General features: G+C 42.3%; 1 protein-coding gene across 1 annotated transcript in view; it reads right to left on the bottom strand.

Annotated features, from left to right (window-relative positions):
• Positions 1-1,308: 1,308 nt before the first annotated feature.
• znf804a (zinc finger protein 804A) overlaps positions 1,309-16,412 on the bottom strand; it is a 305,106-nt gene continuing 290,002 nt past the window's right edge. The window contains exons 3-4 of the mRNA XM_080198219.1: positions 13,935-14,065; positions 1,309-5,117 (exon numbers count right to left, since the gene is read on the bottom strand). Coding sequence (XP_080054345.1) covers positions 1,622-5,117; positions 13,935-14,065 — 3,627 coding nt within the window. The 3' untranslated portion in view covers positions 1,309-1,621. The remainder of the gene's footprint in view (positions 5,118-13,934; positions 14,066-16,412) is intronic.

The raw sequence follows: 16,412 nt of genomic DNA on the forward strand, positions 1-16,412 counted from the left end.
TCGCATTCTGTATGTTTGGCTGAGAGCCTAAACTTATAAAAGGATCATCTCGCTAGTGAGTCCTGCACGGACACTGGAGTGGACTGTTGACTTTGCTTGACTGACATCTTTAAGTGGTGATACTAAGTCGTTCTTTCTGCGATATTTTTGGCAATATCTCAATGCTTATTTTCACAAGGTTACACAAGGTCTTTGAACCTCTGCTATTGATACTTAAATGGCTTTTCTGATTGATCCTATTATAGGGCTGTAGGACTGGCAGTTTTGCTTTCCAAAGCAATATTTGTGATTTTTTTTTCTGAGCAGTTTCACATAACATTGCAACTATATGGCTCATTGGTTCTGTATATAGTGCATACTGGGTGAAAAGACATGAAAGGGCCATGAGTTGACATGGGGGCTTTAAGGGGCCACGGGTCAATGGAGGTGGGACATGTGTAGGCCTGAGTTGGAAATGAGAAGCCATGGGAACGTGCAAGAGGCATGGGTAAGAGTTTTTAAACTTAGCATTCAAAAGGTTCTCAAATACAGTCTATGGTTCACAACACTTTTGAAGGGATGATGAACCATGATTTGTGGTTAGCCTGACTCCATGGAAGTTGTTGGGGTCTTGGAGACTCCTACATTCCCAAATGGAGCTGGCTAGGCTAGGAGTGTAGGGTGCAAGCAAACTACCTGCGCCCCTATCCCATGGCAATAGAGATTAGCTGGGTTGGAAATGAAACAGCAGTCCCGGAATCAGGCATTACATGTCATTTTTCAACAGCTCTGGAGTTATTCCAACTCCATGAAAATCTGGGCCTAAGTCTTCCATGGCATGGACAAAAAAAATCAGATAATACCAGGGATCACATTGTGTCACTGTACTGTGATACAGTCACATTGTCAATATCTTGTATTCAGTAACGTATCAGAACTTGGCATCTTTAATCTTTGACATTACTCTGGTTGTGAAGATATACATAATAAATAATAAATAAAATAGATGGATAGCAATAAGTTATAAGTTGCCAAAATAATCGTGGGTTCAAATGATGTGTCTAGACAACTTAAGCTTAACTGTCAGAATTTATATTATCATTGATTGCATAAATACCTGTACGTGTGTGTATGTGCATACCAATTTAAACAGCTATTTTGATCTAGTGGTTACATCCAGCAGTACAAAATTCAATGTAGTGACAAGGTGCATCAGGTTTACACACAGCATTCACTTCATAAAAAACATAGCATACAACAAATAATTACAACAAAGTAGAAAGAAATTCCATACCTAATATATTTTACAAGATTTGTGTGTACATTTGGACTAAATTTATGGTTTTTATTTACATTTCTGTAAACACTACCAGCAGTACATCAACATTAATACTCTGTAGACTTCAAGTATAATAGCAAGTTCTGCAGCAAAGAGGGAACATTCCAATACTTACAATATATGATGCAAAAACGGGATTAGTGTGACACATTACAAGGTATCCTTAATATTTTGTCTACCACTTTGTAAAAAGATTGTAAACACACCCAAAATAGGTAATGCCAATATTATTTTACAGGTTTATTGAAAATTCAGGGCCTGGATTCCAGGCTATTCAGGTAAACATTTATTTCATTTCATATTTTACGTGTTGTGACCTGTCAGGTGCAGAAAATCTTGGGTGGTGAAATTGGAATGAAGTAAATGATGGAGTGGAAGAGGAGGCGTATGTAGCGTGAGCAATGGGGGGAAGAGTGTTGCCGCTGGCAATGGATGGAGGGCAAAATGGCCTGGGTGGAGGGCGCAGGCGGGTATAATGTGGAGCTGCGGAGCTGCTAGAATGGTTGGATGCCCTCCTTGGTAAAGGCCAGGGGCTAAGGAAATGTGAGTTAAGTGTGGTGGGAGGGGCTGGGCGTGTGGAACAGACGGCGAGAGGGGTTGCATGAATGCTCCTGCAGTCATCGCAGCTGCAGTGGCGGCGTGATGTTGGAGCACGGTGTGATGGATTGTTGTGATCGATGCAGTCGTTAGTGATTGCTGATGGGGCTGTTGAATGGGGCGCGTGACCTTGGTTGAAGGTGCCTTCACCTTGCTGACCAGCTTCTGCTGTTCTATGTGCTGTTGAGCTTGAATCTGCAGCTGCCTGTACTTCTCCATTTCCTCTGGCGTGAACGATATTGTTTGAGAGAGTGGGGAGAAAGTTTTGCACATTTGCTCAGTACTTTGAGTTTGATTGTCAGTAATTGAGGTTGCTTCACTCTGCAGAGCTTTCTGGCAGTGTGGAATATTTGAGTTATCTTGAAGCCAAGATGTTCTTTCTGCGTGTGTCTCAGGTGCAGTTTCATAATGACAGAGAAATACTTCATTTAGGGACGGTTTGATATCTTTGATGTTATCACCATATGAGACTGTCTGTTTCTGATGAATTACATCTCTCGGTGATAGAGACTTCATAGTCGGCACCTTTTCACTCTGTGGCAACACAGTGTCATCATTTAGGACGAACGAAAGCCCAGGAAACAAAAGATTCTTTGAAGGGTCTTTGTGATTAATCCACATTTCTGGAAGCCTATTTTTTGTCCGCTCATCAAATTCTTGTCTATCATATGTCACCTTAGACACTTCTGCATCCAGTATATGGTTGTTTATCTTTGGATGGTAATCTTCTGCAAATGTTCTTGCTGACAGCTTCAATACTGAACTGCAGTCTTCCTCGGCTTGCTTTGCAGCACTATGAGAGATGTTTATCACATTCTTATCTCGCCTGGGAGCATTTGGTGCAGAATTTTCACAGAGATTCTCTTGACACGAAGGGTAGCAAGGCTGCAACTCATCGGCTGAAAAACACTTACTCCTTTCTATTTCAGATATTTTGTTCTTTAAGTCACACCTAGCTTGACATGGCTCCTTTTGTTGGTGAGATTCCGCTCTATGATTATGTCTATAGTCTGAGTTGGAACTACCGACTTGGTTCCAACTCCGACATGATGATTTATGATCTACATTTGGGGATGAAGAATTTCTATGTCGACTGCGTTTGTGATGGATAACCAAAGGCTTGCCATTCAGAGATTCATGCCCTCTCTTTGCCCAATGTCTTTCATCGTTTTGTTGATCAGAATATTCCATATCTGAAAAAGAATTGTAGCCATTGCTACAATTGCTCTTTCGCCTACTTGCACAAGAACATGTGATATATGACGACTGGTAATCTCTTGAAGAATCGCTGGACACTGAACACTGCTTGTGCTCTCCATAGCCATTTCTCTCACTGTCTGTAAGAAAATCATCATGTTCCCCATCGTCCTCGCTGCTCTCTCCCTTCTCTCTTGTTTCCTTATTTGTATTACACCCTCTGTCATTCCGGTTACTTTGCAAGGTCTCCCTTTTCCTAATGTTGTGATCAATTATTTTCTGTATTTTGGCCAGTTTTTCAGAGGCTGCATTATTTTGATCACATTTAGCTTCAAATTGTTCAGGGCATTCCTCTGAATATCCGTTTCGCATCTTTTCTTGTCCATGCCTGTATTCCATTGCATCAGTGGTGTTTTCTTCATCAGAGAACTCATTTGTGTCTGAACCGCTGGAGCCTTCATCCACCCCCATTTTCTCTCGATTCTTCCATTCCACTGACAGTTTTCTCCTTTTTACTTTTTGATATATGCAATTGTGCTCTCTCTCTCCTTTCCAATTTGTATAACTTTTTGTCCCAGTTTCTTTCTTTCTCTGTTTACGCTTTAGATGCTTGTAAGACTTTTTGTGCTTTTTCCATTTTCTTGGCTTGCGATAAGATGCAATTTCTTTTGTTGATTCTTCTTGATCTGTCCCACTGTAGGGTGGCTGTAATCCAACTACTGGTTCACTACAAATGTTCTGTGTCTTTTCAAAGGCACATTTTTGGAGTGTACTGGACATCCCATCTCTTCCGATAGCACCGCATACAGAGAAGCTAGAGTCACCAGGCTCCATTTCTGAAAAGCTACTTAAAAAACTCCTTTTGACAGGTCCACTTAGATCTTTCAGTGAGATTTGGGATGCCTTTAAATCGTTGGCTTTGGGTTTAATCTCCTCCACGTAGCCTTTAGCTCGTGGTGTCCTGAAGTCAAAATATAGAGGGTTGCAACAAAATGAGATGGAAGGCTCAGTGTTTGTAAAATTCAACATTTCTGAAGGCCATTGCAGGACAGTTGATTCATCTTTGCTGACTACAGGGAAAAAAGGAGCATTTGGTCGCCTGCATATACTAGGATGATGTTGTTTGTCTGCGCTTTCTGGCTCTACAGGTACAGAACAACAATTCTCAGATAAACCAGCCAGGAACCCTTCAGCGACATCACTCTTTTGTGTTAACTCATTAGCCGCTGTAGATGTTTCAACTTCCACGTGTGAATCGGACACTTCACTGCATAAGATCACATCAATTCCACTTTTGTCCTCAGTCGGGTCAAAACGCCCTGACCTATCATCTTCTGAGGCTTTTTCTTCCTTGCCTACAACTTTAAAGAGCCCATTTTGTTTTGCTAATGGCGCAGACTCGTCGAAGGGAAGCTTTGGCTTATTCTGGCATTGAACTTGCAAGATGCAGGGAGAGAAACTGCTTTGTGCTGCACTGCTGGGTTCCTTCGTTATCAAATCCTGCTGCCCTTCTTTAACCGAGGACATTGCATTCGTGCAAAAATTGTTTTCCTGCTGGTGCTTACTGCTTTCTGGCTTCACGTTCAAATCAGTAACTGTCTCTGTGCTGGAGCTTGTTTGAACATTGTAAGTATTACAGTTGATTTTGCGCTTGGGGTTTGTATTCATTTGGTTTGATCCTTCTTCACTGTTGTCACAGAAAACTGCTGCTGAGGATTCCAGTTTGACAGGAACTTTCTTGGGGAAGGAGAAGGAGAATCCTATTTTTTGTCTGCAGGTTGGCTTTCCCAGCATGCAATGTTCAGCTCTCCAGATGGGGCTGCTTACGGACAGTTTGTTCCTTCCTCGACTGAGTTCCTCCGTGCTGCCTGCTATGCCGCTTTCAGGATCTGCTGATTTACTGTCTGCTCTTCCGCCATCCAGGTTGGCATGCTGCTGATGTTTCCCCGAGGCATTTTTCACAGCAACTGTTGTGGACTTGAACATTGGACCACTCCCCGGGGCACTAAAGCGCAACAAACAAGACAGTTTGAAACGTGGCACATGAACAAAACATAGATATAGCATTCCCGTCAATTCCACTAACAGCAGAAAATAAAATCATAATAGAATATGTAAGCAGCCTTAGTTCTTTCTATAGGGATTAGGCTGACAATGCTACGATTTCTGAACTAGTAAGTAACAACATTAGGTACTATGTAGGTTACACAGTTCAGCAAAATGCTACCTGACAGGCTTTATAATCAGCATGTTGAAGGAACTGGTAGTGCTCTATTAATATATCAGGGGAAAATCATGTTTGGCTAACTTGATTGAATTTTTTAATAAGCTTCTCAAAGGGATAGAAATGGCTCTTTCCATGCTGTACAGTCCTATGATTCTAGATGGAAAAGGGGTGGGTTGAATATACGTCTCAAATAGTTAGAAACAGCTTCATAAACTTTTAAAAATAAAATCTTATATGCATCTACATTCAGTCATGATATGCATATGTGGAGAGTAATGTACATAGGGTAGGATTAACACCAAGCTGGCTTACACACCACACGGTACCTAATTAAAATCTGTTGAGAGAGAAAGGAATCTTGATCTTATTATTCATTGCTCATGAACCCTGTAGAGAGCTATGTGGAAAAGCCATTTCCAAAGCAAACAGGATGTCAGGTTGCATAAACAGAACTATTAAGTATAAAGCGACTCATACTGTCTTGAACTTGTACAAATGCCTCGAGGCCCTCTTGGGAGGCTATTTCAATTAGATAAGTTGGGAAAGACTAGCGATCAAGTGTATAAACTATGGAAGGATAGAGAGAGGTTTGGTGTTCGAAATTGTTTTGAATAGTAGACCAATGGAGTAAGTTACTGGTCCATGTGATGAGTAACACCTTCCTTTGCATCTACCAAACAGTTTGGGACCAGTTTATAATTGAAAAGGTGATTGTATGCTATGAAAGGTAGGTAAAACACAAAGCACAATATACATGATCAGCTTTGTCGCCTGGACAAGGTTTGATCATCCAAGGGTCTATATGAAAATTTCACAAACATTTTTTAATGCCCTTTTATCTTGCTTTTTATTCTGGATTTTTCATCTCTCCAAGGAGGTTATTTGATGGATGGTGGGCACATGAATAGGTGTACTGGTAGAATTCATGCCTGATCTTCATGCTCCAATCTGATAAGTAATAATACACGGTGGCACAGTGGTTAGCATTGTTGTCTCACAATGCCAGGGACCTGGGTTCAAACCTGGCCTCCCGCGACTAGCTGTGTGGAGTTTGCATGTTCTCCCCACGTCTGTGGTTTCCTCCCATGCTCCAAAAATGTGTGGGTTAGATGGATTGGTCATGCTAACTTGCCCCTTAGTGTCGGGGGATTAACAAGGTAAATACATAGGTTTATTGGGATCAGGCCGGTTGGGATTATTGTCGGTGCTGGTTCGATGGGCTGAATGACCTATTTCTATGGATTCTACGATGATATAACTTATCTAGTCTGTGGCGTGTTCTCCCAACTTATTGAAATGTGCAGATAAACGAGGCAGGGTGTGTGATGATTTTGGTACATGCAGCAATTGCAAACTGGAATGAAGAAACATGAGGATCAGACAAACCAATAAGTTGCAGGAGCCATCCAGGCACTTGATGCAGTTTGTCTTTCTCCATCTAGCCAATCCCCTAGTCTCCCCAAACATGGCCATCATTGTAAGAGAGGAGTGGACAGTTTTGGTTCCTTTATTTAAGGTAAGATACATTGGCATTGGAGGCAGTCCAGAAAATGTTCACTAGGTTGATCCTGGCCATGGAGGGGTTTTCTTCTGAGGAGAGGTTGAGTTGGTTGGACCTGTACTCATTGGAGTTCAGAAGAATGAGAGGCGAGTTTATTAAGACATACAGGATTCTCAGGATACTTGATAGAATAGATGCAGCGATACTGCTTCCCCTTTGGGAAAGTCTAGGACAAGTGGGCATAATCTTAGAGTAAGGGGTCACCCATTTAATGATGCGGAGATGCCGGCATTGGACTGGGGTAAACAGCGTTCCGAAAGCTTGTGGCGTTTACTATCAAATAAACCTGTTGGACTTTAACTGGTGTTGTGAGACTTCTTACTGTGTTCACCCGTTTAAGACAGAGATGAGGAGGAATTTCTTCTTGTTGAGTGTAATGAATCCATGGAACTCTTTACTGGCTGTAGAATCCGGGTCGTTAAATATGTTCAAGGTTGAGATAGACATTTTTAATCAATAAGGGACTCAAAGGTTATGGGGATAAGGCAGGAGAGAGGAGTTGAGGATTATCATTAATATGATCACATTGAATGGTAGAGCAAACTCGATAAGGCAGCATGGTGGCACAGTGGCTAGCACAGATTCTATAAGCCAAATGGACAACTTAAGCTCTGATATCTCATGGTCTTATGAATGTGAGTGTTTCTGAATGTCAGAGTTGCGCACACAAGTACTTCAATGGTCAATGGTCAGTGGAAGCATATTTGGCAAGAAACACACAGCACCAACAGAGATGGAAATAGCATCCACCAAGTGATCCTTCCAGGCTGAGAACAAGATTGACAAGGAGCTGAATTTGAAAAGAAAAATTCACATGAGAGGCCCGGTTCTCCCATAACTTTTCTGGCGGGCCCAGTCGGGAAAATTGCGTGTTGGGCATTTTGCGGGATTGGTGCATGTGTTGGAAATGCACGTGCGTCTCCCAAAGCTGGAGAAGAGTCGCAGTCGAGGCCGTGCTGGAAACCGGCTGGAAGAGAGGTAGGTCATTTGAATCTTTTTTCAATGTAGTTTAAATATATTTTGCATGTTATTATCGGGCCTGGAACGGAACTTGCCAGGCCCGAGAGACTGTCCCACTCAGCCAGGAGTCCTCATTCTGGCGGGGTTTAGAGTAGCTTGCCATGTTCGAGTAACATGCAGGAGACCTCGCCAGAATGAAGAGGGGGCAATCGGGGCCCCTCAGGGAGTCAGGCAGTGGGGAAGTGATGCTCCTTGGGCATGGGCACTCTGGCAGTGCCAAACTGTGCCCCCAGCACAGCCCTGGGGCGCCTTGGCACTGCCCATCATGTATTGGGCAGTGCCAAGGGGACAGGGCCTATTGTGGGTGTTGCCTAGGGGCAATCAGTGGGGGTTAGGGTGCCCGCTTCCATTCTGCATTGGGATCGGGCTGGACTGAAGGGAGGCCAGTGATTGGGGTGCATGGGGTGGGGGGGGGGGGAACGGTGGGGGCATGGTCTGCCAGAGGAAGGTCTGCATCCCTGGGGGTGGGGGGAGGGATGTTTTTATTGAGATTCACAGTCGTGACCTCTGCATTGCAGAGTGCGGAGATTCAGATCTGAATCTGCACTGAGAAAACAGTTGTGATTCAGAACAATTTTCCCATCAATTCAGCACTTTTGGGAGAATCGCCCCTGTGGTTTCTTTTGTTAAGGCCCATTGGGAATCAACAGAAAGTCTTTTTGAAGGGAAGGAAGAATCCAATAATCATTTGATTTGATTTGATTTGATTTATTATTGTCACATGTATTAATATACAATGAAAAGTATTGTTTCTTGCGTGCCATACAGACAAAGCATACCGATCATTGAGAAGGAAACCAGTGAGTGCAGAATGTAGTGTTGCTGTCACGGCTAGAGTGTAGAGAAAGATCAACTTAATGCAAGGCAAGTCCATTCAAAAGTCTGACAGCAGCAGGGAAGAAGCTGTTGTTGAGTCGGTTGGTATGTGACCTCAGACTTTTGTATCTTCTTCCCGAAGGAAGAAGGTAGAAGAGAGAATGTCTGGGGTGCGTGGGGTCCTTAATTATGCTGGCTGCTTTGCCAGGCAGCGGGAAGCGTAGACAGAGTCAATGGATAGGAGGCTGGTTTGCGGCCCTGATTTGGTGCTACTGAATATATTTTCAGGTCTCTGCAAAATCGTGGTTGCCCAGGTATCCGAGGAGTGTAGGTTAGATAGGAAATGGTTTCTGATTCAAGAAAATGGATCTGGGTCAGTGGCAGATGTTTCCGATGGGTATGATCCTATGATTGATTGGATGGCTGGCCTTCAGATTAATAGCTCAACAGGTTTGACTTTGAGACGTCAAACCTTGGACCCCATTTTGCCATTTTGACTTTAAGTGCTGGGTGGACTTGAAATTGGGAGTGTTTCAAATCTGACTTTTAGACCGTTCTCAGGCACCCCGATATGCACTCTGCCTGAAAAAATAGCAGCAATTCCAAATTGCGCTGCAGAAGCCTATGGGCAGGGCTTAATATATCTGAAATCCTGCAGCTCCGATCGGCACCTCTAACTGCGCATGTGCAGAACAAAAGGTAGAGAAACGCTGCCCTGCCACATCGCTCCCAGGCAGGATAATGGCTCTAACAGACACTGCCTCACCCCCACAACATTATTGACCCCATTATCCCCCACTCCACTCCCCCCTTCCCCCTACTGATCATACACAGAGTGGAGTGGACCTCTCCCCCACCCCCCCAGCCAATCACACGCAGAGTGGCAGAGGACCCCATGTCCCCTGGTCTTCCTGTCCCCCCTGCTCCTCCGATCTGAGTCAGCCATCTGACCCACCTCCTTCCCCCTGATCTGAGTCAGCCATCGGACCCATGCCCCCCCGACCAGAGAGCCAACTTACCCACCTCCCTCCCTCTCCCCCAAACTGAGTCAGAGAGCTGCTGGAAGCTCGGAACTTACCTCCTCAGAAGCTGGAGCACCTGAATCAGACCTTTGCGGAGCATATCTGTTTTGCACTGAATGTGGACCAGTGAACATGGTGGTAAAGGGGAAAATGGAGGTAAGTTTGGGCGTGTAACCCATTCAGTCAATTTAAATGCATGCAAATGCATTTTTCGCTATTCGCTTTACACCCGACTTTACCAAGTTTTCGTGCCCAAAACCAGGCGCAACGCGATGGTAAAATCAAGCCTTTCATGTCCATTGGCCTTTTCCCCCTGTACATTCTATAATGTTGCCTTCATTCCTTCCATAGTTTTTGTGATGTTTTTGGTTTTCACTATGGGATCTGGGTGTCGCCATCTTGGCCAGCATTTATTGTCGATCTCTAATTGCCCTTGAACTGAGTGGCATTTCAGAGGGCATTTAAGAGTAAAAGTACATTGCTGTGGATCTGAAGTCACATGTAGGCCAGACCAGACTGCAGAACAGGGAGGTTCCAGGTAACATGGGGCTCCATTCCCAGCATTCTCAATTTTCACCAGTGCAAGATAAGGATGACCTGCGTCCCACACTCTGGCCTGGACAGCTCTATAACAAGAAAAGGCATCTTCTAGTCCCCTAACATTTTCATGGAGTTGGGCCAGCTTTTCAGTCATGGTTCATAGCCCCTCAAATGTGTTGTGAGTCATAATCCAGATGAAGGTAAGTTTGAAAGATAAGTTCAAAAGGTCCCATACTCCCCCATACCAAGTTATGCCCCTCCATCCCACTGTCCCCACAGCACCTCATTCAGTCTATGTTTAACTATACCCCTCACACATCCCCATTGGCTGTCATATGCTTCAAGCCAAACTTTGTCCCTCTATCCACCTCTTGTGGCCCCTCATATCATCCATGTTAGGTTATGGCACTTCCATATCCATTCACCTTGTATACAGGACACTATAGTGATAATAACATGTCTAGAAAAACATTTAAAAAAAACATTAATTTGTAACCTTCTACTTTCTTTAAAAAAATCTTTCACTACCATCCTATAAAAGTGAAAATCATCCAGATCTTTAAGGTCTATAGACAATAAGCGTTTGACACCACTTGTGTAAATAAACAGTGTGCAATTGACAGTATAGATCAGAGAAAGAACTGTCTATCAAGTAATGCTTTTCCTTGGGCCCAGATGTTCAAATGGACTAATGGATGTCTGGTCTCTCAGCAAAGAATGTATAATGGAGAGGTGTAGAGAGGCTAAGTTGGTATGGAGGTTATGGAGGAGGCCATTTGGGGGTGTCAGGAGGGCCATAGCTTGGTATGGAGGATATGAGGAGCTTCCACATTTGGCAGCACCTATGACTGCTTCTGAACTCTTTCCAAGGGCAGTGGGTCCAATACCAGCTATCACCCACCCCTCCCCGGAATGAAAATCCCAAATTTGCAGACTCCCCCCAGCAGGTATGCTGAACTGGGAAATTTCCTGACCCCTCTATACGCCTCTGATGAAACTCCAGCCCATTGTGTAGAGACTGCTAGGTATTGTTTCATCTCCCAACCCCCCAGCCCCCACTCCTGCTCCCTCCCGCCCCCCCCCCCCCCCGTCAGGACTGTTGCAGTAATTTTATTTCCAGCAAGGTAGGCTTCCACTAATGTTGGCCTTTGAATGAAAGTATTTTGAGGCATGAGAATATTGGTTAGTACCTTGGGAAAGGTTGTAAATATTGAAAAATATTAAATTTTGCAAAAGAAAAACTGACTAAAATATGCACCAATGAAATGAGCAAATATTTATTTTAGTTTTTAGTCTTTTACATCATTCACAGTTATTTACAGATGGTTGAAAAGTCAGTTTTGTTAAAAATGCTTACTTTTCTGATAAACCCATTTTTTATCTTTATTATTAAAAAAATACTGTACTGTTAAATATAGCAAGGAATGTTCTTGAACGCAAGGGGAACGAAAGAAACAGCTACATTTTAAAATGCTGCCTGCTGCTGATACAATGTGATTAAACAAACGATTTTGGTAGAATCTCAAATCGGAAGTTCACTTCAGAAAATCAGATCAATTGCAAATGCAAGTTGTGCCTTCAATGCTGATTGTGCCCAGAGCAAAAAGTTTACCCAATATGTAAGCGTTCAATAAATGTTAGTGGGCATTTAGATTTAGAATGATGCGGGAAATCATTTGATAAGAGAACTATCCCACCTATTGTATACATTTGGTTAAAAAAAAAAGTGAGAAAGTAATTTCTCTTCTTTGTTCACAACTATGGTGATTTTTTTTCTGATGCACAGTTACATTTGGACTCAAAATCCAATCACATGCAGAATAAGAAGCGAGGATGACCCTGTCAAAATACACTGATTATAAACTGCAGTGACTTATGTTGTTCTTCTCTCCATCATCTGGCCTCCATGTGACTCCAGATCCACAACAATGCAGATAACTCTTAAAATCCCCTCTGAAATGACTGAGCAAGCTGCTTAGTTCAAGGGCAATTTGGAATGGCAAGAAATGCTGGCCCAGCCAGCGATGCCCACAACCCTTGAATGAATAAAATAAACACAAGACATATAACACAGAAAAATGGCCATTTAGCTCAGCTAGTCCATCCCTCTCTTCATGCTTGACTCATTTTATCTGAATCCATCATCATAACCTTCTATTCCCTATTATTTCTAGGGGGGTTGAAATGAAAAGCAAGTAAGTTATGGTAAGTATTGAATCTTGATCCCTGTGGTTGCTCTCTATTCCCTTCTCCTCAAATGTGTGTCTAGTTTCCACTTTAATACATCTAAACTATTCACTTCAACCACTCTCTGAGGTCCTGACTTCTACATTCTAACCACTCTTTGGGTAAAGACATGTCTTCTGAATTCCCTACTGGAACTCTTGGTGACTATTTTATATAAATAGTTTCTAGTTCTGCCATTTCTCACAAGAGGAACATTCCCTTGGTGTCCACTCTATCAAAAGCGTTGATATTGTAATCACCTCTATTAGGTCACCACTCTTTTCAAGAGAAAGAGATCCAGCCTGTCAATCCTTCCTTGATAAAGAATCCCTACAGTGCAGAAGGAGGACATTCGGCCTGTCAAGTCTGCATCAACTCTCCAAAAGAGCATCTCCCAATCCCACTTCCCCACCCCATCAGTGCAATTCTGTGCCTTCAACCCAACCTGCACATCTTTAAATAATAAGTGGCAATTTAGCATGGCCAATCCACCTAACCTGCACATCTTTAGATATTAAAGGTCAATTTAGCATGGCCAATCTATCTAAACTTGCATATCTTTGGACTGTGAGAGGAAACCGGAAACCCACATAGATGTAAGGAGAACGTGCAAACTCCACACAGCCACCCAAGGCTGGGATCGAACCCAGATCTCTGGTACTGTGAGGCAGCAGTGCTAATCACTGTGCCACTCTACCACCCTAAAACATTTTTCTAGCGATGCATTTATGGTATCATCCTTGTAAACTTCTGCACCCTCTCCAGTGCTTCCACATCCTTTATATGACATGGTGACAAAAGTACTCAAAGTTCAATACAGATCGACCATAACTTCCTTGCTTTTTCATTTCAATCCATCTAAAGTTAAAACCTGGTGGTTGGTTTCTTTTGTTTTTATGGCCTTGCTAAACCTGTGGCACAACTTTTAATGAATATCCAATTTGTTCCTGTAGACTCGCACCTTGTGAAAAAAAAGTGAGTTAGTTCTCTATTAGTTTTACGATTATAAATTGGCTGAAATTAGTTAGGGCAAGGGCAAGCAATGTTTAATATTATATTACTATTTATATATTAGGCAACTTTTTTCTCGAGCTCTTCTAGTTCATTGCATATCATTTATAATTTCTTGATTTGTGAATGTTTATTCACTGAAGTAAATGAACGTTGTGGAAAACAATTTTTGAGTTATTTTTGTGCGAAAGTTAAAATGTATAATGTTGCAAGTCATGTGTGTGTGTGGTGGGGATTCTTATGATGTAAAGAAAATTGAACAAGTTTAAATTGTTCAAGCGGTTTAATTTTTAATAAGGTCAAACAAAGCACTTTAACTTGTCATGAAGCTCCTTGGATTGCATCTGTGCCTGTTAAGGTGTTCTTTTCATTTGAGCATTAAATCATTTATTTACTCACCACCCAACTTGCTTTCTGAGTTCAGCTAATTCATGTAAACGTTTGAGAGCTTTTTCCTGTTTCTTTTCATCTTTCCTTGACTTGGAAGCTACATTCCGGGCAAACTCCCTCTGCTTCAGTTCTTTCAGTCTCTGCAAATTAGATAGAATAGACATCAATTTCAACTACAAGGTTTCTAACCGGAATCAAACAGTACACTAACTTAACTTGCTTTTCCCAATAGGTATACATATCAAAGATTCAGTAAGGGGTGGAATATTGTGTGGCACAGTGGGTCAGACACGAACCTTCCATTAAATCCAGTTGAGATTGCTAGAATTTGTCTGCAGACTATAAGGATCCCGCTTGAAATGAGTGAGAAATTTGCTGCTCTCTATAGGGAGGGCTGAAAGCATTAAACTGATAGTAATGGGTGAGACTCACGCAGAGATACTTCAGAACAGTTAATAAAGGAAAAGAATATGCTTCTGATGTTATGAGGAGATACCTCATTGTGGCAGAATGAGGAAGTTTTACTATCCTTCCATTTGAAGTTTACTTATTAATGTCACAAGTAAGCTTACATTAACACGGCAATGATGTTACTGTGAAAATCCGCTAGTTGCCAGTTTGACTGACGGAGAATTTAGCATGCCTAATGTCTTTTGGACTGTGGGAGGAAACCGGAGCACCTGGAGGAAAACCACACAGACACGGGGGGAATGTGCAAACTCCACTCAGACAATGAACGAGGCTGGAATCAAACCTGAGAACCTGGTGTTATAAGGAAACAGTGCTAACCACTGTGCCATCATCCAACTATGACATACTTAAACTGAGATTGTTTGATGTTGACCATCAACACTAACACAATTCATGATGATAAGCGTTAGAATTCACATGTATGCAGCATTATGTTCACTGTTGTAAATGGCTAAGTACTGGATTTAAAACCGTGTAGGGTATGATATGGCATTTGTGCATTCTTTAATGCTGGAACTTTAGCCATTTGAAAACTTTTACGTTATAGGATTCAACCGATAGTGGGGGTGCAGTTCATATGCTGAAAAGAACCAACAAAGTGAGCTGGCCTTTCTGAGACTCATGGTATTGCAAACCAGCAAAGTGTAGGTTGCTGAAAAATAACCACCAGTCACTTGCATTTGCTCTTTATTCAAGCAACTCCAGGCAAGTGGGTAAATTGTGTGTTCGTGTGGAAAACCTGCATTACTGATTAGCCGCATGTAAAGAAAGAGCTCAGGTTTCATTCCCATTTGTGTTCAAGACAATGGCAATTTAAGTTGGGGAAGTTTCTATTGCAGGTGACCAGTCAGAACCCCACAAGACAACAAAGTCTAGAATTTACCAGAATATGTAAGGGACAGTAGATAAATGTAAGGAAAAGACCCTACCAAGACAGCATTAACTATTCAGGTAGTATGTAAGTTTCTTTAAAGATAGAAGAAGCAAAAGATTTTACTCGTCAATGTTTAAAATACAATTTTCTTTATCTGGTGTTTCTGTTGCACGTGTGTGTGTTTTTAAACATATCTTCACACACTTTTCTGTTTGTGGAATAGTGGAGGAATATCTCAAGCTGATTATCAACCTGTTGAACCACATTATGAACCCTCCTTCCACTGCCAACAACTCCTAATGTTGGACTTGAACCCAGAGCTTTTAGTTCAGAGGTAGGGGGCACTACCACTGTGCCACAAGACCTGCTAGAGTTGAATGTATAGTATAAATCACTTACACACTTACAACCTTTCTGTAAATTTCACTGTTGAGGGATAATTTGTGACTAGAAAATGATGGCTGCTGCACTGGCCTAAACAAACAAACAAACTAAAATGTTCTAAGCAGAAGAGTAAAAAATATTTGAGAAAAATTGTAATTAAGTGGAAGGTTGGAGAGAATGAAAGCAATGAGCTTGCCACTGGAGTTCAATTTGCATTTAAACTTGCTGGATAATTTGTAAGATTTGACTTAAGATAGCAGACCGGCTTCAAGTTACAGAAGAGATAGGCAATCTACGGCTCAGGGGCCACATGCAGTCCACGAGACAATTTCTTGCCTATTGCCCATGCACAGGGTTACCAGATTCCGGGTAGTTTGTTTTCTACCAGTAAAACTAAATTGACCCACACCTAAAGCAAGGGCACGTGAAGTGAGGTGCATGCTGATGGCACCACATTAACCATGAGAGCCATGTGCTCCCTCTGCATCCAATCAAAGCATTTCTGTTTTTTAACCTTTTGACATTGATGGCAGTTCTATTAAGATATGAATGATTAAGCATTTTCTATCACACATTATGAAATATTCAGCATGTTTTAGATATATTCAATCTCAGTCGTAGGGTCATGGTTAATGCACAGTGGCACAGTGGTTAGCACTGCCCTCATAGCTCCAGAGACCTGCGTTCGATTCCGGCCTTGGATGACTGTTTATGTGGAGTCTCCCCATGTCTGTGTGGGTTTCCTCTGATTTCATCCC

Source organism: Carcharhinus amblyrhynchos, chromosome 11, assembly GCF_965287045.1.
Source record: "Carcharhinus amblyrhynchos chromosome 11, sCarAmb.v2.hapA, whole genome shotgun sequence".
Taxonomy (NCBI): domain Eukaryota; kingdom Metazoa; phylum Chordata; class Chondrichthyes; order Carcharhiniformes; family Carcharhinidae; genus Carcharhinus; species Carcharhinus amblyrhynchos.